This window comes from Meleagris gallopavo, chromosome 2 (assembly GCF_905368555.1).
Source record: "Meleagris gallopavo chromosome 2, MGAL_WU_HG_1.1, whole genome shotgun sequence".
Classification (NCBI taxonomy): Eukaryota; Metazoa; Chordata; class Aves; order Galliformes; family Phasianidae; genus Meleagris; species Meleagris gallopavo.
The window spans coordinates 37,082,520-37,107,004 of record NC_139405.1 but is presented as its reverse complement, the minus strand read 5'-3'; the positions used below and the strand labels follow the sequence as shown (position 1 = coordinate 37,107,004).

Sequence of the window (24,485 nt, the reverse complement as noted above, 5' to 3'; positions counted from 1 at the left end):
CAGCGAGCTGCCAAAGAGGAAGTGCAGCTTGTTTTCTTTCATTTTCTTGATTCCCGTGCTGTAGGAAGATGAAAGGAGAAGGAGGAGGAGGAGGCAGCAGCGGCAGCCAAACTTAATAAATAATTCTGACGATTCCTGATATCAAATGGAGGCCCCTGAGTGGGACCCACTGAAAAATGACACCCTTCCACCGACCCTGACGCCAGCTGTCCCTCCGTACGTGAAGCTGGGCCTGACCATTGTATATACTGTTTTTTATTCACTGCTTTTTGTGTTCATCTACGTCCAGCTCTGGCTGGTCCTTCACTACAGGCACAAGAGGTTCAGTTACCAAACTGTCTTTCTGTTTCTGTGCTTGTTTTGGGCCTCTCTTAGGACTGTGCTCTTTTCATTTTACTTCAAAGACTTTGTCACAGCAAATTCTCTCAGCCCCTTCATCTTCTGGCTCCTCTATTGCTTCCCCGTCTGCCTCCAGTTTTTCACCCTGACCCTGATGAATCTTTACTTCACACAGGTAAGCAAGATATTTGATTAAATCTGACAGAAGGATAAATTATTGTTTTGTAAGATCTGTGAGAAGGATGTAATTTCCTAATGTACTTTGGCAAAGCAAAAAGCAAATTTCAGACAGTTTAGTTTGGAATTGTAACGTTTGATTTGTGTGCAAGCGATCAGTGTTACAGAGAACCTGGAGCCTGCGGTGATCATTTTGGGAATGGCAAATAGTGTCTATTGTCTATGAAATGGGTGTCGTTTAATTTAAAGGGAGGGAAAAAATATACAGGAGAGTTTGAAGGCTCGATGTCCAAAATACTGTTCTGTTATTATTCTTCACTATTGTTGTTACTGCTTAGCTTAGGCATCGTAAGCCTCCCGGCTTAACAGACCTCAATCTCAATAATTTTGCAGGCATCCCCCTGCTCAGATTTTTCGTAAGTCAGCTGAGATAGTTCTCAGTGGGGAGATTTCTATTCTGTATTGACAACCAAAATGCAGATCAAGTCCTACTGCAGAGCCAAGTTCCTATAATGGTCTGTGTTACACAAAGCAGTGAGTGTGGGCCCCAGTACGTGCTAGGTGCTGTACAGAGGTGTGCTCTCTGATTCAAGGACTCTGTGATGCAAAGGTAAATCAGCTGTGTTATGAAGGAAGCAGCATCCCTGTGTCAGAAAGACACCTTGAGAACATATCTGTGCTGTGGACAGCTAGGAATCCAGATGCATCAGGCTGTACAGAGCTCTGTGTTGCTGCAGTTATACTTGCTTGGAAGTATTGCTGGTAAGCTTGGGTATATCAGCACCAGGTTGCAGGATGAGATGTCAGCATGCTGAGGCACAGAAAGGCTGCTAAGCTTGCCTGAGATCTCACAGGAAGCTTGCAGGAGAGCAGGGACTGAATTCTCTGTCTCTTCCATCCCACTACAGTGCATGCAGGAGGACACCTAGCTCTCGGATGATTCTTGCCAGAGGCAGCTTTTCCAGTGCAGGGACAGCTGGCAAGGGGAATCCTGGGCAGTGCTCAGGATGCTCTGTGCGTAGCTGAGTGCCCTGCTTGGGACCAGCTCAGTGCCTTGCTCTGGGTGCTTTTATTGTGCCTACAGTGCTTACAGTGCTTTGTAGCTGTGCAGGGCTGTGAACTCAGAACAGCCCGGCTGCAGAGGTCAGGCTGCTTGTGAGAGCTGCCATTCCAAAGCTGAAAAAGCAGAGCATGTAAGCATGAAAGCTCTAAGAGGATCATTTTTGTTGCAGAGAGCATTACTTAGGACCACGTACGTAGTTTTGCACTTAGGTTTACTTCTCTGGATTCAGTGCCTTAAATGCCTGCAACTCACACCACTCCACTCCTCAGGACTTGAAACATATTAAGAGATTAAGGAACCTTTCATCTACATGCTATTCAAATCCAGCTCAGGCATTTAATCACCTGTGCTTGATCCCATGACATTTGATAATGATGCAGTTCTCTTGGGGCTAATGTACATCATCACATAGTCCATCACCATCACAGCAGCTGGGAATAAACTATACCCCTAGGTGAGATTCTTCCCTCAGACACACAGCAGGGCTGCCATGGAAGGCTAGAAAGTGCATCATCCTGGGTTATAGCCAAGAGAAGTCGGGGCTGAACACAGAGCGCGCATTTGAGCTGTACTCTGCAGCATTTGTGCCAGTGCTCAGAGGCTATGTCATCAGTAACTGATTCCTCTATTTAAGGGAGGTGTAAAAAGAGAGTATACAGAATGTGTGCATCTGTCCTTTTAACTTATTTTTGGCACTGCTGTCTGATATCACTAAGGAAGTACAAGACATTGGCTGGAAACACAAATATTGTAAGGCTATTGGCTCTGCCTCTTGCATGTTTTCTGCTTTGTCACCATGAGTCCTCCTGATCTTCCTCTAAGCCTCTCTTCAAAGGAGCAGCATGGTTACCTGTCTTGAAGAGCTGCTATGAGGATTTTGAAACATTTACACAGGACTTTCAGAGCTTGTGATGTATGTCATAATCTCTAAAGATTGTGAGCCACTGTAGACAGGCATATTATTAGTGGTGGTGTTTGCTTTAGAGCTAGTTGCTCCCAGTGAAATCTCATCTCAAACATCTCCCTAACCACAGTGAAGTCTTAAGAAATAACAAGCACAGCCATTGTAGGAATGTAGTGTAAAGACACAGAATAGGCGCATGTATTTTTAATTCACTGTTATTTACTTCTGGCCATTAAAAGGTGGTTTGGCTTGAAATTCAGCATCTTCTTAAGTCTGTATTTTTAATGTGCATCTAGCTTTCCACAGCAGGCAAGCAAGAACTAGCGTGAAAGGGGTGGGGAGAGAAAATTTTGTTTTCAGTAATGGCTTATAACTTCACAGACCTGTTCAGAAGCAACATTTATGCTTCTTTCTCTAGAAGGAAGGAAAGGAAGATCTGCAGCTGTGTCTCACTGCATGAAAACCATGCTACCTAACTGGTGCTTAGCTGTAGGGAAATGAGTGATCTGTGCAAAGTATGGGAACAGAGGATGTGAAGACCTCATGGAATTGGCAGGTGTTTACCTTCTGTCCGGCACTCAGCACTTCTAGAAGAGACACTGCCTTTTAGACACAGAGGTGAGAAAAAAAAGTGATTCCAAAAATACTGCAGATCTTCCTGGCCCAACAGAAAAAAAATTCACTCGGCAAGTGCCTGAGGGCATTTTTCGGAATAATAAGCACCTTTGAAGTTGACAGAAAGTTAGCCACAATTATTCTGTTTCTAATTGGTATCCCAAAGCAATGAGGACATAAATTTGGACTCTCTCTTACGTGTAGCAAGGCAAATAAGCCACAATGGTGTCAGCTCAGCAGGGGTTATTCTTGAGCACTGCCATCAGCAGACACAGCGGAAGCTCTGATGCACTGTGACATATTGCTAGACCAGAGAACCTGTGGACAAAAGAAAAGCTACAGTCAAAATAGTTTTGAGTCAGAACCGCTCCTGAGAATTGCTCTTTGAGTGGGGAGGTATGGTCAGGGTGGTCTTGATGGCAGAATAAAAAGGGTGCTGTAGGTAAGTCTTATGTAATTTACCTTCTTTCAGAAATCAAACACTGGGAAAAATACATGCTATTTCTAATGAGGAAGCTGAATTTCCTAGAATTATTTATTTATTTATTTATAAAGTCTTTATTCAATCTCCTGCCTTCTAAAGGAGAACATGAATGCTAACTTCCCTCTCAGGTTAACTTTCTGTCTTCAACCTAACATCTGCAAATACCTGCATTGTACCAGACCAGGACAGCTCCCAGGTCCATCCAACAGAGAGCTGCAGTGTACGTTTCCACCCACTGAAACAAAAAATCCCATAGATACATCTGCATCTCTCTTGCTCAACAAAGCAAACACCGTACACCAGCAAAAAACGTCTTGTACTTTAACTGAATGCAGACAGCAAGGACCCCAGGAGTCAGGAAGTCTGTTATTTATGTCTTGATTTCCCAAATCTCCCACTCTTCCCAGCCCAGAGAGGGGCCTCAGGCCTTATTGTCAGTTCTGTGGGCATAAGTTTAAATAAGCCTTGGGAAATAAAATAAAACATTGCCCTTTTTGGTAGAGAGGTGGGAAGAGAAGGGTTTGCTTCATTTTGTCCTGTTTCAGGCTTTACATTTCACTGGGGAGCAGGATGCAAGGGAACGAAGAGGCTAGGATGTAGGGCTACCGGCTCAACAAAGTCAAGGCCAAAGAACATGAGCCATTGGGGATGCTGGAAATCCCAGTCCTCCTCTGCAGGCAGGCACAGTGAGCCACTTATTGTGCTGTGGGTTTAACCACAGGGTTGGGAACTCCTCCAGCATCTGGGGAAGGTGGTGCTGAGTTGAAGAACTGTGAGGCTGTATAGGTGGAGAAGGGCTGCTAGGCAGATTCACCTCTCTTTTTTCCTCACTAACCATATTCCATTTTTTCTCTGGCACCCAGACTGAGGAACTTACCCTGCCTCCCAGGCAAGGCTGATAAAATCAGGGACTTTCAAATGAGGGAGAAATTGTGCAGAGTAAGGCAGTCAGACAGTAGTTGGCCATGCTGGAAGTGCCTGGCAGGGCGGGGAGAAACCAGCACCAGGCTTTCAGGGAGGCTGCATTTATCTCTGTGGAGCTGGAGTACATGTTATCTGTGAAGGAAATTGAGAGATTCTTATCCTCTAGTTAGTCTGGCCAGAATTTTAACAGTAATACTACCAATGAGAGAATAGAGAGGGTTTGTTTACAGCATGCTTCATACGTACATAGAACTACAAAGGAGTCCAACTATGGGTGGTAAAGCATCAGCATATGAATTTGACTTTAAACATTGCCCTCTGTATTAGATCTGTAGGAGACAAACTGAAATGGCAGACTGGCTGGCTGTTAGCATCTGACATGAGAAATGACATCATTTGCTTTGGAAAGTAATTTGACAGGAAGGCTATGCATGCAAATTTAGCATGGCCCTGCAATAGCCCTAGCCCTTGTTTTTGCCAAGCTGCACAAGGCTGAGTATGGCAGATGGTCATAGTAGCCCATGTCAGTAGGCTTCTAGGGCATAGAAGGATAAAGTGGGCATACTTGGGAGAATCTGATCCAGGCATGAGGGAACATTTTACAGGAAAGAACAAACATGGAAGAAGGAGAGAAAATAGTCCTGGGACTAGAAAATACACAGGAAAGGAAAGGTGATGGTGAGGGGCTTTGGGCCTGCATGAGGCTGGGTTGTGTTTTTAGGGCACAAAGACTAGTTTGCATGGAATGTGACAGAAGAGAGGGACAATGTTGAGAAGGATTGGGAAGGGAAAATATGCTCTGTGCTCGACATACAGCTCTTTGAAATGAGGACTGGTAAATAAAGCTGAACCTCATTCCTCTGCAGAGGGCCAGCTGGACAGGTATGAGAGCACTTAACACATACCTGAAGGTTTTGGTAAGCTGAGCAGCCAGTAAAAGTGAGTTGAGCCACCCAACACAGAGGTATTCTAGAAGTTCGTGCCTGGATTCACATCAGTGCAGCTAAATCAGACTTAGATTGAAAGCTTCTCCAGTGAGATTTTTTTTTTTTTTTTTTTTTCCTCTAAGAGTGTGTGATTTGGCCCTTACACCTGTTTCATTGATCCTAACATGGACAGGATGTAACTTTGATAACCACAGCTGTAACCCCCATAAGTCATAGCAGCCGGGCCCTGCCTGCCTGCCCTGCTCTCTGCTGAGGCACTGCCCTCCATCCCCACCTCTCTTCTGCTGGGGCTGGTGAAATGCCTTTAAGGTCAGCTGTTTACATCAGTTCCTGAAACACAGGAATTTTCCCTGGCTGTATCTAAGTCTTTTTTGGAGTGCTTTTGTACTGCTGCCCTTTTATACGCCAGACATATACCTCAGGGGAGTGGAGGAGGGAGTGTGAGAATCTTATTTGAGGTTTCCAGTGCTTCAGCAAAAAGAAAGTCAAAAACAGAATAGTTCTCCTTCAGGAAGAAAAAAAAAAAAAAGTGAAAGGGGGAAGAAATAAGGAGGAAAAGCAACCCTTTGCCATTAGAAAAAACAGCAAGACATTTCACAGAGTTTTCCTCGTTGCTATTCCCCCTGGGTTTCTCTGAAAGGTCTCTTTTAAGAGGTCTGCCTTCTGTGAGCTGTTTGGTCTATTCTTAGGAATAGCTGCTTTGCTTTGCTCTGGTTTGCTGGAAGCCTTGCTGAGATGACTCAGATATTGACTGGAAGCTTTCTCAACACTCTTGCAGGGAGGGGCCATTGGGCAACCTTTTCTTTCACGGCTCTTTGGAGTTAAAGAGCTGCACCCACACATCTGAGGTATATTGAGCTCAGCTTCAGACACCCTTACTCCCCACTGAATAGCTCTTTATTCCATGCCAATCACATCGCTTCCAGTGAGGTTACTCATGAAATAAGGCTGTAAAGGCAGCAGAATGTGGCTGCCTGTGTCTCTGTCAGGCAGTCAGTTTGCACGAGTATCCACGAGTTACATAAGCAATGTCCCTCCACGTAGTGTCCTTTTTCTGTGCAGTACTTTCGTCATGGTTATTTTGCTCTGACAGAATTCAGAAGCGTTTGTCTGTTGGGGCAACTCCACCAAACCCAGCATCCCCACACACAGCTGCTTCAGCAATCCCACACTGGGAGATGTGGCCCTGCGTTGTACCAGCAGCAGGAACGTCATGCGTGGTTCTTGCTAAATTAGCTGCGGGGATTCTGCTGAGTGGGGCAGCCTTGGGCTGTTCGATGTGAAAGCAGTGTTCTGTGACATTATGGGGGTGGCTGCAACCTTTTAGGGGAAGTACAGGAGTTGGCATTGAGGAACAAGTGAATTTCCCAGGCTTTGTGGTCCCCGCACAACTCATGAAGCTCTTTGCACAGGCTCTGAACACCTCTGTTCCGTGCTGCTCCTGAAAGCTGTCAGAATTAATGGTACAGCATGTGAGTACTGCTGCTGAGGTCAGCGTTCCCACACCTCTTATACCTGCCCCCTAGGTAGCAAGTAGGTAAAGCAACATGAAACTTGTTCCTGATTTCCTGTGGGAATTCATGATCTAAGAATTTGGAGAATGGATCACAAAGATCTTCTCTACGGGATACTGCCAGAGATGTTATCTACTGGGAAATAATGTCAATGGCTGCAGAATATTTTTAGAGATTTCCACCCTTGACGTTTCCATTTTATTTTCAGCTGTTACTTTTCTAAGGTCTGCTGAGAGGCTCAGTGCTCTCTGCTTGGTTCCGTTAGTACTAAGCAGACTGATGTGTCATAAAAGTAATTTTCAGTTCAAGGCAGCTGCTTCTGGTGAATAGCAGCTAAATGACACGTTGTTCCAGGAGCGCTGGAACAAATGAAGCCTGATTTTCTGCAGTTCTGTGTCTCATGCTTGACTTTGAGCTGTGTCTGAGGCTGTTCCCGTGACGGGGGCATTTCTCCTGGTACTTGCCTGGGCAGTATCTCTCAAATCAGGGGATATGTGGGGCAATTCTGTGGGATTCTCCTCACAGAGGTCATATATCAGATGCATTTCAAGCATGCCTTACTTCTGTTGGGACACTGATTTTCAGGAGGGTGACAGAAGGGTCGTGTCTCTGACTCTGAGTACTTTGGTGACCAGACTGTTTTGAGTCTCCTCTCCTCTGGGCTTAACAACCAAAGAGATTTCAGCCTCTGCTCATACATCTTGCCCTCCAGAGCCTTTGCCATTTTTGTCACCTTTTTTTGGACAGATAAACATGCTGACAAGATGGACACATGCCTGTTATCTACACAGTGATCATATAATTCCTGTTTCCTTGACACAGCATGATAACCATACTAGCTGTTATGGAAGTTACACTAAAGGACATGCGATACTAAGTGAAATGGATAAAGTGGGATGACTTGAGAAGAAATCAATTGGGAAACAACCCTAGGGAACTGCCACGCAGCATGTTATTTTGTAATACTGGTAATCAGTTTGCTTCAGTGGTGGGTGACTGCTGAGTTAAAAAAAAATGTATAAAGGTTTATAAGCTGAGTGTGTTTAGTAACCATGTTAACTTATGAAAAAGCAGTGATACTTCCCTAGATCATTTTTAATAAACAAAATGCAAATTATGCTAATATATTTCTGTACAGTTTCTGATGGTGGTTAAACACCTGTGACTGGTACTACCTGCCTACATTATGTGTTTCAGTATTTTTTTTCTTTTCAGCCTGGTAACTATTGTGCCTGAGTGCTCTCTCTGTAAAAATATATATTGTTCTGTTTGTGAACAGCCAGCCAGTAGAAGCTAAATAAACCTCAAAGTAAAGTGATTTCACTGGCATCCTTTTGGGAAGCAATATGGATGCAAACTGACATCCCCAATTTCAGGCCAAGGTACTCCAGCAAGCTTTACATATGCATACAGCACCAAACCCAATGTGCCAGTATGAGCTGGTTTGTATGAGAGGCATGTACTTACTGGATGTATAAGAACCTAATAATTATTTATCTCTTGATTATACAAGCTCTTGTGAATACTGATATAAAATCTTATATCAGTATGTGATATAAGTGAAAACAATGGTGCAGACAATTTGTATAACAGTATGTGATCATCTCTTGCTGAGTGGTTTTAATACTTTGTTTATATCTTGCCTACCATGGACAAGACATACTGGTGAATCTATCACTACATTTCATTGACATGCGAGACAGGATTCCTGTGGACACAGCATTTTTCTTTACCCATGTGTCCTATGTCTGATGCAGTATTTTTCTGTTTTGCAGGTGATATTTAAGGCTAAATCAAAATATTCCCCAGAGCTACTGAAATACAGGTGAGAACTGTGAAAATCTTTGGAGTGGTGAAGAAAAATTGCCATGTACTTTGAGAAACACTGATAGTTTGTGATGCTCATATCTCTGCTTCTCATATTTAAATACCGGTGTTTCGTGACAATGATTCTGAGGCCAGCTTCTTCCTATTATGTTTCAAAGTCCGTGTCATTTCCCAATACAAGCGCCATTTTTAGACATTCATGTATTTCAAAGGGAAATATTTCAAATGCAAGCAGAAAGCACTGACCTTGCTGGTTTGTCTATAGGTTCATAAAGGACCTGTGGGTGCTAGGTGAATCCAGGCCCAGAACTTCAGTAAAGGTAGCAGGGTGACATATTCGTTGCAACAGGAAGAAGTGGGACTGGATATGTCTTAACCGAGAAGTGAAGTAAGCAGTAATAAAAGGTTCTGGGGAGCTGAGAAAAGAATTATGAAGGGAAGGAGCTAGAGGGAATAGATTCAAAACAGTGGTGTTTTGGGAAGCTTATAGATGATTTACCGTAATTCCATAGAGCTGAGATTATGATGGCTTTGCATTTAGGTGGTAAGATCTGTTTAAGGTCTTGTTTGAGCAGGAATGATTGTCAGGAACTACTTGAAAACTCCTCAAAAGGCCTAGATGTCCAGAAAGTTGAGGAAGAGATCAATAAATTATTTTTTACTGTGGCAATGCCTAAAACCATCGGTCAGGGGAAATATTGCTTAGATAGGGCAAGAGGAAGATAGAGAGAGGTTGTCTTATTTCTAAATAAGGAAACAATCTGAAATCAGGATAGGAAAGCAAAGTAATTTGCATCTGAAATCTGACCCCTTATTTACTGACTATTCAGGAGAAGCTGGTACTGTATCAACAGGTGGAATACTAATATTGTCTGTGCCCTGTGCCCTATCTGGCTAGGTTTTGATGCAGCTGGAGCAGCAACCACCTGGAGCTAGTGCTTGAGAAACCTCATTTGGTAAAATGGCAGGACAGTGAGAGTGGGCTTGGGCTGAGCGGTGCTTGGACCAGTGACCAGTGAGGGTATGAGACATGGTTGGGTACTCCATGATGATAAGCAGCTAATGCGGAAATTCTAAGGATGGAATCAGAGAGGCTGCGTCTGTTTTGGTGGCCCCAGGAATGCTTTGAAGTTAGTTGGTCTATGTGCATACTTTGGCCACATCCCAAATCAAAAAGAGCAAGAGCCAGATGCTCGCTGATGAACACTGTGACATACAAATACATTCTTCCCCCTTTGGGCTCTGGTTTCTGTGGGAAGGAAATCTAGGAGTGTGGGTTGGCAGACAAATATTGCACACACTCACCAGGTCCCCAGCCAGCTCTGAATGCAAGTGAGAGAGTGTGCCTGCCCCTGATGGTACACTAGCCAAAAGGAAGGAAGAGGTTGTGCAACACCTGAGCTGCAGGTAGATCATGGTGTAGGGAAAGTCTATGAACACATTTCCGGTTGGCATTAAAGGTGAGAGATAGCAGCTATGAACCTTGTACACTACTGGCATTTGCGGCAAGGCTTTCTTCTTAAAAAGTGCTTGAAACATGCTTTCTTCACGCAGGGAGAGCTCATGAGCTTGTGATGTTTATTTAACATCTGCTAAGTGAGCACATACTACCCTCTCCTCAACATTTCTGTGTTCATCTAGACTCTTGCCTACTGCATTTCTAACACTGATCATCATTGTTGGATCTGATCCAGCCTTATCTTTCATATTTAGCTCTGTTGGTAAAGGACCACAAGAAGAGTTTTGTTTTAATATCTAAAAGTATTAGTAGTGGTTAGCCTGTGTGAAAGAGCCTAATAAATGAAGCTGACCTCATTTCAGGGCAGTTCAAGTGATGCAAATATATGCACACCTGCAGCAGTGGTCCTGTGTCTTAATTGTACCAGGCTAGTGAAAAATGGATGATTTGGGCCTTCATACAGGGGTTGGGGCCTACACTTAATGAATTCGATTTTTCTTTTCTAAATGTTCAGGGTTTGGATTTTTTTTCCTGTTTTTGTTTGTTTCTTATTTTTAAGGAAGTGTGAGATGTATTACCTGGTGTTATTTCTGCATCATGGCAGGAATGGATGATGGTAACATAAACAGATCAGCAGAGAGGTAGGACTGTGGTCTGTGTATTACACAGGTCTCATAAACCAGAATCATTTCAGATAAGGAAAAAGTCCTATCAGGGTCAGAATCTTAAGTAAACTTTTCTCAGCATAGTCTTCACGATATTAGTCATTGTGGCAAAAAGAGCTCATGGCCAAGTCTGTACCAGCCCAGCTTCATATATAACAGTCTGGGCTTAGGGATTTCTTACAGTCACTGGGTTCGGTTGAGGCTTACTGTGCTATGTGTTTATGCACACAAGCCTCAGACAGTGTATACTTTCTGAGGAACCACACACAAAATGTACTAGTTTCACACATTTTCTAATTAATCAGGGCAAAATTCATTGTGCTGAGTATAAAGCTCAAAGAAAATCTTACTAAAGAGATGCATCCAAGCCTGACAGAAAAAAGGAATGCCTTGGTATGTGCCTTCTCTGCCAAGCCAGGTTACACATAGCTCCTTCTAAGGGACTCGCCCCAAAATGGGAATAATGCACAATAGGCTGTTTGAACAGTTATTGGTGTAATGTGGAAGCACTTCTCCTGACTTGCTTTCTATTTTCTGGAACAAACAAACAAAAACTGTTTATTCATGCTGTATAGGTGCCTGTGTAGATGAGATGTAAGGATGCATTCTGCTTTTAAGTGAGGCTGCAATGCTTTCTGCAGCTGCAGAGACCCTAAAACTGCCATGAGAGACACAGTCTACATCTCCATCAGTGCTTATTCAGAACTCCAACAACAATGCTTCTTTTGTCAAAGCAGGCAGCAAGCAGGCTGTCTCCCCAGCCACATCATGTTAATAAGGGGGTTGGGAGCTCGTTATGTGAAGAGCTGTCATGGCCCATCACTTGTGCAGCTCACACTGGCATACATAGGAGTGTGTGGGCAGGAGAACTCAACAGTGCTTTTTATTTTTATTTTTTGGGATAAACTCTGTCAAGGAGGAGCCTGGCTGGTCATGAGATAGCATCAAGAGCAAGCAGGCTGCATTGGAGCAGAAGTTTCTTCTGACTAAGTTGAGCAAAAAGAGAGTGCATACTTACTGTCCTGCAAGTAGACAGTGTGTAAAATATCACCAGAGCATTTTACTTAGTTACACTAGAGTGAGGGTGCATATGAGCAACGTGGATGGTTGTGAGGCTTTTAAGTCGCCTTTGGAAGGGGAAGGAAAGGAAGACACATGACCATCACATAAAGACTTATGAAATATTAATAGAATCACAGTATATCCTCAATTGGAAGGGATCCCCAGGGATCAACGAGTCCACACAGCACCACCCCAAATCCAAAACCTATGTCTGAGAGCGATGTACAAACGCTCCCTGAACTGCAGCACTCAGGGCCGTGCCCTGTGCAGCCCGTTTCATGCCCACCACCCTCTGGTGCAGCACCTGTCCCCAACCCCCACTGCCCTCCCCTGACACAGCTCCATGCCGTTCCCTCGGGCCCTGTCGCTGTCACACAGAGCAGAGCTCAGCGCTGCCCCACCGCGCCCTGTGAGGAGCTGCAGCCGCCATCAGGCCTCCCTTCAGCTCCTCTGTTCTACTCCAAGCACACCCAGGAGCCCTAAGTTGCTCCTTCACTATGTTCATAGCCTTCCTTTGGATGATCTCTAATAGTTTTATATCTTTGTTATATTGTGGTGCCCCAGACTGTAAAGATAAATACAGTATTCACACTACAAGTGGGAACTGCATCCTCCAGAGGAAGCTGTGTGAAAGAGGAGCTCCAGGACTGCAGTGCTTCTACCATTAGGCTGTGAGGTTTAAAGGAGCTGCCTCTAGCTGCTTATTCTAAGGACGGAGCCCTGCCCTGGAAGAATAAGAATGAGCACAATCTTCCCCCGGAGAGGGAGTTTCCATGACCAGCAAGGAAAAGACAGCAGTCTTGTTTGCTGCCAGATATAGCTGGAAAGAAGGACATTAATTTGTTGACACAAGCAGGCACTCTGAGGCTTCCAGTTTTCCTCATTATGCATCTAAATGTTCTCAAAGGTGTAACTCTTCCTTTCCTGCCCTCTGAAAAGAAGACAACTAGTCTTCTATTTTGTAGTTGGGTAATGTCCTAAAAGGATGTAAACATATGCAAGAAATCTATCACCATGAGGTAAAAGTATTTTTAAACAATCCAAATTTGATTCCTCAGAGACAGTCAAATTCAAAATTAACATCAAACATGAAGGATTTGGGCCAAAACCACTTGTTCTGTGACTGCAGATTATAAATCCTATCAGAAATTGCCTCGGACAACAAAGATAAAGCAATAAGCAAACACTTGAAATGAAAATAGTTTCTTTTTATTTGTTTGTTTATGGAAACCTCTGCAGCTGTGTGTAGGAGTAAAGAGAAGCAGTCTTCCTTGGGTGTATGGCTTAGTTATGTTGCAGGTATCACTTCTGGGTGGGTGGGAAAACAAACCAGTCCAGCTCCTGGGCTTCTGTCACATTTCTGTTCCAGCTCTGCTCCTGTGATTGTGCAAACAAACCCTTTATGTGGCACAGATGGCAAAATGCCAAACCAGAATCAATGTGCATATTTACATTTCTTGATGGTTCTTTTAAGAGGTTGCCCATGACAAAAATATTTAAGAAAAGGGACAGAGAACGATGCTGGGGAGCCAGTAATTCAGAATTTTCCTATGCTTAGGCGCTTCCCTAATTTAATATGAAGTCTGATTGCAAACACTGGTAGTCAGTGATGCTTTTCATGGCAGTAAAACCAGGTTCAACAACAGTCCTTTCCAACCAGCTCAACCTTTTGCAAGTTTTATCCTGTCAGCAAATAGCCGGATGGTTTGTGCCATATATGAAGCGCATGTTTTAAGAAAGTACATGTGTATTTTAAATGATTTGTAAAAACTGGGCTGTTGTATCTCTGCTGCACTCTTCCAAATTTTATTGCGTGACATTAGTTTTTTTACTTACTGCTTATTCTGTGACTGTAAAAAAAAGTCCGAAACTAGCTCTGTTCATCTCTCCAGCAATCCAGAGTGCTTAGATTTGGCTGTGGGTCACTGGTCAGTTGTGGCAGCCCAATATGTGCAGCTTCCATTACTCAGAGTTGCAGCTTCCATCTTGTGACTGACACTTGCTGAACAATGTCGCTAAAACTGTTTTCTCCTCACTCTCCCAGGTTACCCCTCTACCTGGCTTCTCTTTTCATAAGTCTCCTCTTCCTCTTGGTGAACTTAACATGTGCAGTATTGGTGAGGACACAGAATTCAGAGAGAAAAGTCATTGTCTCTGTCCGGGTGGCAATTAATGACACATTGTTTGTGCTCTGCGCTGTTTCACTCTCCATCTGCCTGTATAAGATTTCCAAGATGTCTTTAGCCAACATTTACTTGGAATCCAAGGTAAGGTACATTTACATTTTCAGTTCCTTTTAAAGTACCTTCTGAGAGACATGTGTAATGCAAGGCAGAGGCACATGGTTCTTCAAATCCCCCAAGAGCTTAGAGGCCTTAGACTTCACAGCTTGCACTTGGTTGTACATCCTGCTCAATAAATAAATACTAAGGAGTAGAAGGGGTGCTTTTGTCTAACCCCACAGACCCCAAAATACATATTTAGGACAGAGTTTACAGAACTTCTGGCTGGAGCTCCTCACAGCTGTTTTTAAGCTGGGTGCCACCCAATTACATTTCAGTACTGCTTCAGAGAAGTGGTCTTTACTTCAGTTTGTCAAATTATTGGCTGATTATTCTAAATGTTTAAGGTAGCAGTGTGCTGAAGGTAAACCAGGAAAAGGAATATGAATATCTTTTATAAATTTGCATAGTGTCCAATAGATAATAGTTTTTTTGAAAGACTTAATGTATTATAAATTCATCCAAACAGAGAGAAGGGAGAAAAGGTCTCTCCTGTTAATCTACAAAATATTCCTTCAAGAAATGTTGTTTGCTTCACAGCTTTGCTGGAAGAGCTGGGTCTGCAGGTATCGTAAAAGCTAGCTGTGTTTGTCTTAAGTCAAAATGTTTTGTATCTATACAAAATGAAACAAGGTTTTCAAAGGTCTTTGTATTCACGGTACATGGTTAGATCTTAAAGCAAATGAGTTCAACCAATAGTGCATTACCATTATCACAACAAGCATTCCAAAAATCTAAGTTTTAACTTCCATTTTGAAAATCTTATAATAAAATCCCTCCCTCCATTTGGTTAATCAGATGAAACGAATACTTTTCCTGTTTAATCAAATCTGGCTGTACTGCACAACAACTAAAAGTTCATGGCTGAACAGAAGATTTAAAAACACAGCTTAGTTTGTTTTGCTTCTTTCCAGTCTGTCATTTGCTGACCAAAGGGCACAGGCAGTGGATTATTTTTACTGTTGAGAAAAGTTTATCTACTGCTGCAAGTCACAGAAGTGTAAATCTCTGTAACAAAGCAGTGTTGGCCTACATGAGGCTTTGGTGGATTACTTCGTTCTGTTTCCTCCTTCTGCAGGAAACCTTATCTCCTTTACTTCAAGATATTTCATGAAAAACAAAGAAATTCGAGTGTTATTGCAGAGAGGAAAAGACAGGCCATAGCGCTAATGAAAGTTTGAATGTGTAAACAAGAATTAAAGAGCACTGTACTTCTTTCTGCTGACCTGAAATAGAGTCCCTCTGGGGACTTCCAGTAGGATTTGGCTGCACATACTTAGGGATACAGAAGGCTAGAGCCAGCAGTGAAATAACATCCTGGTTTAATCTGCCACTGCTGTGCTGAAAAAAATAGCTAAAGTTCGGTCTTTGCAGTGATACAATAGAAGCAGCATTGGAGAAAATGTGCATTCTGTGTTGCTTGGAGATGGGGATCAGTGCTGGCAGCCTTTTTATTTGCATTTCCCATCTCATGGCACGTACTCTGTGACCACACACGGAAGTGCTGGCAGACACAGTATCTCCTGCAGGATCTGGTGTGTGGCCAGACGTGGTCCTGAGCCGTGGCCCAGGCAGCATCAGGGAGGTGCAGAGCCCATCCATGAGTGTTGGGCCAGAAACATCATGCACTTGGTCCTGCTACCTACTCATATAGGGCTCCCCTCTTTTCTATGAGCCTGAAGAGGGGATCCTTCCAAGCTTGTTGAGCTGCATTCTGCTTTCCCCAGGTCACCTGACTAGATTTGACTGGCAGTGAAAACAGAACAAGTTTAGTCCCTTTTTTTTTTTTTTTTTTTTTTTTTTATTTTGTGGCATTAGAGTTTGTTAAAGCTGCAGCATATTGAACTATTAAAGAATGACAGCTTTCTGGGGAAACTGGCATGGGGCAGCACCGACCATGTGCTGCTCCTCGCTTCTGTTTTTAAGTGCTGCTGAAGTGGGACATGGTGTGTGCTCATTAGCAGCTTCTCCCTGCTCGCTCCCCTGGGTTTCCATGGCAGCCCTGCTGCTCCTACAAAAGGAGAATGGGGAAGTGTTGAGTGGATGTTTCCCCTTTTTGGCACTTCCTGCTTGCTGCTCTCACTGCTGTGTGCTGGGTGTCTGTTCCAGTTCCCACACGGCAGCCCCCTGGCTCACTCCCGCCATAGCTGCAGGTTGGGCCTGGCTGGCGGTGGTGTCTGCAGCAGCACTGTGAGAAGGTCATCAGGCAGAGACTGACGGCACTGAGGGTTTCATAATACTCCTGAGTATTCAGGCTGTTCTCTGAAGCAATATTATTTTTTGCAGGAATGCAGGCAAGCTATAGTTTCCTGACGGCTTTTTTGATGAGTCTCTCTTTATTGCCTCTGGCCATGGAACACACAGTGTGAGGTGTCTGCTAGGCATTGCCACAGGACAACAACCACCAGCATGTGTGAGCAGCAGAGGGGCCTGGTGGGCTCCTGAAGCCAAGGCGTCAGGGCTAGGGCTAGGGTTAGGCAGGGCTTCGGAATGTGGTGACCTGGTGGCTCGCCCTGACCCATTTTGTATCTGTGTTCTGCCTGTCTGTGCCTGGGGCTGCCAACCTGCTAGCCAAGTACCTGAGTGGGGGGAGAGGTGTAGACCTTGCCGGGGTATAAAAGGTTCCGTGAGGGGGAGCAGCTTCCCTCTTGGCTTATCTGTATCAGCTAGACGAAAAGAGCCCATCTGCATCGTGTAGGTCTCTGCCTGGAGAAGGAGGGCAGGGCTAGTGAAGCAAATAGCTGTATTGTGCTAGCCTAAAGCATGGTTCCTCAGTGCATTTCTCCTTTGGCTATCATAAACACCATTCCAGAGTGAACTGCACAGCATTTGAGTTTCTTCCTTCAGAGCCAGCCTCATTTTGTATGTAGGCCTGCCACCATGACCAGACTCACAGATCCCCATAGCCATGCCTCCTGGACTCCTCTGCTGCCATAATTCCTGTGCTGATGCCTCAGTCCCCTGATTCCAATAAGCAGTGGTCAGGAGCTGCCCTTGTTCCTCACACTAGTTGAGGCTCTTTCCCCTGCACTGTCTCTTTTCTTCTCTGGGCTCTAGGAACTGTCATGACTTCATGCTTTGCAGTCTCATTCCTGCCCTGGTGCTGAAGGTCCCACTTGCATACTACCCAGCCGTGGTCACTTTGCCTATAGGCTGTGCCTCCGCTTTGTCTTCTCTGTGTTGACTTTTAGGTGAGGCAGGATGTTCTGTTCCTGTCTGCGCTGTGTTTAACTGCTGACTGTTGTGTTCTGCTCCTTAGTTAGGAAATAGGTGCACAGCAAGCAGTTATAAAAAGATGCAAGGTTGCATCTTGCCAGTAGAGAGAGTCTGAGATAGGATGCTCAATAGCTGGCATGCAGCTGAATTCTCTAGCTCTATCCAATACTAGGTGTTCTCAGCTGCTTTCATTGCTGTGAAAATGGCACTTGTGCAGCAGTGACAGGCGTTAACAGCAGCCCATCTTGGTAAGGTTGGAACCGCTGCCATTCCACTGTGTAGTACAAAAAAGTGCAGGATATACTGATCAAAGAAGGAAAACATCAGTCAGTAACATTAGTCAAAGCACCATAACAACCCCCCAGACTCCATGCAAAGAAATATTCTTGTCAACTTCCCATGTGACTAATAACCTGTGTTCAAATCTTTTCCAGGGATCATCTGTGTGTCAGGTGACAAGCATAGGAGTGACTGTTATACTACTTTATACCTCACGCGCCTGTTACAACTTGTTCATCTTATCATTTTCCCAAACCAAGAAAGTCAATTCTTTTGATTATGATTGGTACAACGTATCAGATCAGGCAAGTATGAAAATATTTGCTAATGAGAAAAACTCATTCTCATGTGACAGCTGATTTCCTAAACATTATGACAAAAGGCATTAGTATATTAAAATTCAATGTTTTTTTTCTTTTGTTTAATGCTATGAGATTGATTTGCTCCAGGAATACAAATTCCTTGCAATAATAGCAGAATGGAAAGCAGAAAGGGAAAGGAAAAAAAAAAAAAAAACCGCACTGAAAGGAAAACATAACTGATAATTAAACAATTTTAAAATATCAGTCTTTTAGTTAACATTTAATTCATTTTTATTTTACTGTTAAAAACAACATTCAAAAAGACAGGTGTTTTGTTCATTGGAAAGAATGTACTATAGTCGGAGAGCAGAAAAACAGTTCTTGATGCCCCTGAAATGCAAAGTTCCAAGTTCTGAAGTCATCATCAAGTCTCCCATTGGCATTTAGTGTAGAGGAGTTATGTACCTTAATTCTATCAGTAGCATATTTTCCCTAGTTTTAGGATCAGACTGTGATTTTTCACAACTTTTCATTGCAAGTTACAATTCAGATATTGAGAACTAGCAGTGTTAGAAATGCTAAGGGAAATAAGCAGGTAACTCTTACTTGAATTTTATGAAATTTGGGCATTCAGCTCCTTTCTCTGCTTTGAAACACACAGGTCCCAGTAGTTTTCAAGCTAATCAAGGCTTGGAAAAATGGCAGGCCTGTGTTTAGAGCATGAGTAAATATTTTTGGGGCTCAAAGTCCCAGATACACGATGCCTCCTCACCACCGAGCAAGCACTTGCAGAACAAACACAGAGTTCCTAGCTGACCAGGCAAGTGCCTTGTAGTGTCAGGCAGGCCAAGCAAACCTAGAGCCGTTCTCTGTTGAGCAGCAAATAAAATTAGAAATAAGAAGCAGGTAATCAGCAGGATAAGACTGCCCAGAGGATCTCTTTAAGAGTTGTTAGAGAACAGTACGTTAAGGACCTCTAGTCCCCCCTGCTGCAGTGTGGATAGGAGTGCAGCTAGGTGATACCACTGTGCAATAAGAAGACACATATTTTAGATGGAAGAGCAGTACACTGTGATTCATCTCCTGAATCCAACATTTTCCCTCCTCCTGTTGAAGCCTGGAGCATTGGTGGCTGCTGATGGCCTTGCAGATACTAGAAATTTATAGCCAGAATATCTGATCCAGTTTCCCACCTGGAGCCATGATTGTTCATAGGGAGCTGACTGGAATGCTTTAGGACTTGCTGTGTTACTACCTCAGGTCACTCTTCAGAAACATTTCCCTTTTTTGATTCCACACAAAAGATATAAAAAGACAGGACTGCCCTCTGCAAATATGGCAAACAGCAGAGGGGAAATCTAGAGAGAAGTTAGTTCAAAGCTAACGCTAGAGAAACAGTGTGGTTATTCAAGATAACGAAGTGCACCAATTTGAAGAGTTCCAAACCTTAACTTTTAAAGATTGTGAGCAACAACCTTGAAGACCTGGGCATTGACTGTTCTTTCATGTATTATTCCCATCTGAAAAAGGACCAGAAAGGTAGTTTCTCTATAAGTCCATTTTATCACATTCTTCCCAGCCTAAGAGCCTGGCAAGCATCCACTGAACTTTGACTTTGCTGAAGGAAAGACAGAGGATGAGAAAGAGGGAGGAGAGAGAGTAGAAGGAAAGAGAAGTCATGTACTCAACAACATAGAATATTGATTTATTTTTTTTAATATGCCTTTAATCATTAGCCAGGTTAATCCGACTTTACTGGAAAGAGTTTCTGGACATGTTGTCAAGTTTCAGCCAATTAAGTATAGGGCTTCGTAAGAAGACATGTTGGCTCTTGCACTAAGAAAAGAAAATGCCATTTTCGTTTGTAAATATTTTTCTTTTTGACTTTTCAACAGGCAGATCTGAAATGCCAGCTGGGAGATGCAGGTTACATAGTGTTTGGAGTGATCCTTTTTGTCTGGGAACTCTTGCCTACTTCCTTGGTTGTGTATTTCTTCCGTGTTCGAAATCCTACCAAAGATCTAGTGAGTGAAATCTGCTAGTACATTTGTTAATGGGATGTTCTGGCAGGTCTGAGGGGCTCAGCATGCAGGGGAGCTTTTGCTTCTTTACATATTATCTTTTTCAATGTGTCCTCAGCAGAAAACCCAAGTCAATGACCTTGTTATGCTAAGTGCTTACAAAAGAAACTCATCATATTTACCCAGAAGAAAGACAAGTGTGTGTCTCAGGCAATTATCTTAAGAACCAGTAACCTTAAACTTAGGGACATGTTCCTTGTGGGTTAATGTGGCACTATACTGTAGTCAGTTTGTTCAAACACAGAGTTTGTTCATAACATAGAGAGCAGTGAAATGATGGTGTGCTAACTGTTCCATGGCATATATGAATTCTTCAAAGAAATCTTCCAGCTTTGTGTCCATTGAATTGTTTCAGTGCCAAAAGCTAATAGCTGTAATAAGCACTACCTGACATTTTTGCTTGCTGAAATAGCAGAGCACAGATTCAAGTGGGAGTTGTAACAATAATCCTATATATCCTTAATACAAGGCAGTTAATAGATGGACATGAATCTTTTAATGGCTGTAAGCAGCACTTCCAGGCTAGGATATGCTGGTTGACAGGACACAGATTTATCAGCCTTGCACGAGGATTACCTGGGTAATCTGTGGGTCAAACCCAACTAAAGCTAGTATTCCTCCAAGGAGGATGGAAGCAGTAAACTCACCAGAGAAGCAATTCATAGAACACACTTCTAGAGAAGACCATGATTTTTGTTCTCATACACACATTTGCAAAGGCAATGAGAAAGTTGAACTTGGTAAGGAAGTAATAGACACCAGTTATGTGAAGTCCTTCTTACAGTTCACCTGTGATACCTGATATCACACTAGGAAACCTACTGATGTCCATCAAATTGAATGCATTAAAATAAGATCTCAGCCCTACTCCTGCTTAGGAATTAACCAGGATAACTGTAAAGACAAGAAATGAAATGTTTTTAAACAACAGTCTGGTGATGCTGTTCTTCTTAGAAGTGGCTACAGAAAGATCTCATTTTATTTGAGGTGATTTTAGTACAGCTAGACATGCTCTTAAATTCAGGGTGTTAGATTCACAGAAAATGGAAGTAAGAGCTGTGATCTAACCTCTGCTTTACAAAACTGATCACATAAACACTTGGAGTCTTACTCGAATGAGGGTCAGGCAGGCAGCATTCTCTTGCAAGTCAAAACACACTATGTTAACACACAACATTATGTTTTGCATTGTGACTTTTAGAAAGCCTCAAATCTCAAACTGAAAGATAACAGTTGAGGAGTCATTGGTGTCATCACTACTTTCATGGCGAACTTTCTATGGACAGACATTATCTATCATAGTGAAAAAATCAGATATGATTGTTTCTACACAAGATAAATATTTATGCCAAACCACTGGCTGTAATAGGAAAACTGGAAACAAGGATGTAAGAAAGGCAACTGTAGCAAGGCAAAACTGAACTTCAGTGTAAACATGCCACAAGAGGGAGACTAAGGGCCACAGTATGCTCATTAGACTTAAAACAGTTGAGGAGTAGAAAATAGTCTACCCGTAGAAAATACCCATAAAGCATGGGATTGGAATTAAAACAAACTCTTCTTTAGTTTTTAAAAAATCTTAACTCTCATTTATTAAAAATCCAGAATATTCTTCATTTGCTATAAGGAAAAATTCCAGGAAATAGTAACACTTTGGTTTGACATTTCATTCAGGACTTCAGAATGAGAAAGTTTGAGTAGAGGCAGCCTGCATGCAGCACAGTTCAGAGGTAAAGCTCCACGTGGCAGATGATACTACCTGAAACAAGCAACTGCATACTTTGGTGCTGACAGAGAGTAACTGCAGCACTTGGGCCTTTGTTTTGCCATAGCTTCAACAAGACAAATGTTAGAAATGGGGACAGAAAAGGGTATATTTTTTAGTTCATTGTTAAATAATAACTTTAGCAACATCTGAAAAGATAATGAGAAGTTAAAGTGCTCTCCTACCTAAGGCCAAGGAGATGCTGCCATCCTGCCTTATCCACATATACTGGGAATCCCATTCCCTACACACAAGCATTGAATAAGTCAAAGGAGCTCAGCTGGTTCCCAGATGTCTGAGCATTGTGTCCAGACTCAAATAGGTTTTCTGAATCTTGTCTACTCTCCATTTTCAATCCTATGAAAGAAAATGCTCTGTATAAATGAAGGTGTTACATGGGGAAATACTGTTAAGATATGAGATCATCTCTATGCCAGTAGAGCAAAAAACAAACAAAAAACAAACAAAAAAAACCAAAAAGATTTTTGTTGTCTACAGTATATGTAAAATAGCCTGTTTTGTTTTGGAAGTCAGGACCTAAGTATGCAGTGACTTCTTTTGGAAGTCACACACCAAGCAATTTATCTGCTGCAAGTACTAACTCAAGTTTAACCTTCCCTCAGGCCAGTGCAGGAATGGTCCCAAGCCACGGCTTCAATCCCAGATCTTATTTCTTTGACAACCCTCGCAGATATGACAGTGATGATGATCTGGCATGGAATATTGCACCCCAAGGAGCACAGGGCAGGTAAGGTCCAAGAGCTTACTTCCCATAACAGAAACAGCTGGAGGAGAGGGAAGGTGCATGCTGCATAAGAGCAATGAAAATTGTTTAAATTCAGTTGCTGCCTAAATGATAAAGGATGGGGAGGAAGCTAATGTAGCAGCACTGCAGAGCCTCATAGAAACTACAAGGACAAAAGAATGAAAATGGTTACATTATTTAAGAACTGTCTTTGAAAAAGGCAGGTCAGATCTTCGGATTGCATTTCATCCTCTACTTCTTCCGAGAGTAGAGCAAGACATGTCATTTAATAGTTCAGTGTGTCAGCAAGGCACCCTACAATGTAGCTGCTTACCCAGCTTTGAGAAGAGCAGGGTAAAGCTTGAGACTGCAGGCAGGCAACTTGCCATGGTGGTAGTGACAAAGCCTGTCCTATAACATGGCTTAAACATCCCAGGGCAGCTCACCTGAAGTGAAAGGGATACTTACTTGCCCATTTGCTCAAAGTGGATGCAATTCTGCTTAACTTTTGAGATCCCACACAACTCAGAACTGCCATAAGAAGCCTATTTGTGTGTGTGTGGATTTTTTTCTTCTTCTGTGCAACCATGAGGTTTATAAGGATTAACTCATCCTTCCAGGAAGGTAGAGTTCACAGTAAGAACAGCACCTCACTCAGAGGAGGAAAGGCAATGCATCATCCTGTCCTGAGAGGAAGTTGCTGTGCGTTACTTATCTTCTATTCTTGAATCTACAACATGCTGGTATTAGATCATTATAAGTTACCTGAAGATAAGATGCACTGACAGCATCGAATGTACCCAGATCTAGTTCCTTTAGTTAGACAGTCACTCTAGACAATTCCTCTAGTTATAAAGTCACTACTTAGAGTTACCACCCTACTCCTGCATTAGATTTCCATGTAGTAACTCATCCCATTGAAGATGCTGCAGATGGTGCACTCCAGCCACTACCCAGCCTATAGCTAGAGATGCTCTTCCTTACAAAAGTGTGAAAGAATGAGCCACATTAGCACAGCTCCCAGTAGAAACTAAACCAACTGATTATGAGAGTACAGGCAGTACAACAGAGATGTTCATCAAATCCATGTCCCTTCTATACAGATGCAGGGAGGTTCAGATCTGTCACTGACAGCCCATTGCTGTCACAGGATAAGCAAAACACCAACTCTAGCACTCAGATGTTCAACCACCTCCTGGATCAGCAAAGCAGAGAGAGAGAAGTCTTTAGTGAACTAAAAGAATCAGGAAAAAAGTAATGAGTCATCTCAGTATGAGAACCACAACTGTGCAATTGCATTTTGCCCACAGTAACTAACCAGCTATGTACAGAACCAACCTGCCACTCACTAATTCTGTTTCCTTCTCAAGTTTCTCTCCAGATTACTATGACTGGGGCCATCAGAACAACAGCTTCATGGCGTACATAGGATCCCTCCAGCAAGATCCAACATTGGACACAGACAGGCCAAGCCCTATATGACTTCAGTCAACTACGTAGGACATTCCAATATTAAAACAATTGCTCTGAAAAACAAAGCTTAGCAAATTTATTCACTCTTTGGTTTTTAGAAGTGTTCCTATGCACAGATAAACGAAGAACTTGTCTTTGCCACAAGCTTTTCATAGTTTAAGGAAAAGTATAAGCTAATGATTTAAACTTTTAAGACTGTTCTAATTATACATGTCGTTCCAAAAGCAATGCCTCCTCTTTATTTCCATGGAAACTACTACAACTGATACAGAACACAACAACACTATCTGATAGACTAAATTCACAGCTACAAAACACTATTTTTCAGCACAGTCACCAACATTAGTTATGCATTTTCACTG

The 24,485-nt window shown here is 42.8% G+C and overlaps 1 protein-coding gene across 1 annotated transcript; it reads left to right on the top strand.

The window, feature by feature from the left end:
• On the top strand, positions 1-24,188 carry GPR137B (G protein-coupled receptor 137B). Its single transcript, XM_085219674.1, has 7 exons — positions 1-514; positions 8,743-8,792; positions 14,025-14,247; positions 17,913-18,066; positions 19,959-20,083; positions 22,529-22,653; positions 24,021-24,188. Exons 1-7 carry the CDS (start codon positions 146-148, stop codon positions 24,130-24,132), a joined length of 1,158 nt encoding a protein of 385 aa, XP_085075800.1. The 5' UTR covers positions 1-145; the 3' UTR covers positions 24,133-24,188.
• Positions 24,189-24,485: the final 297 nt, after the last annotated feature.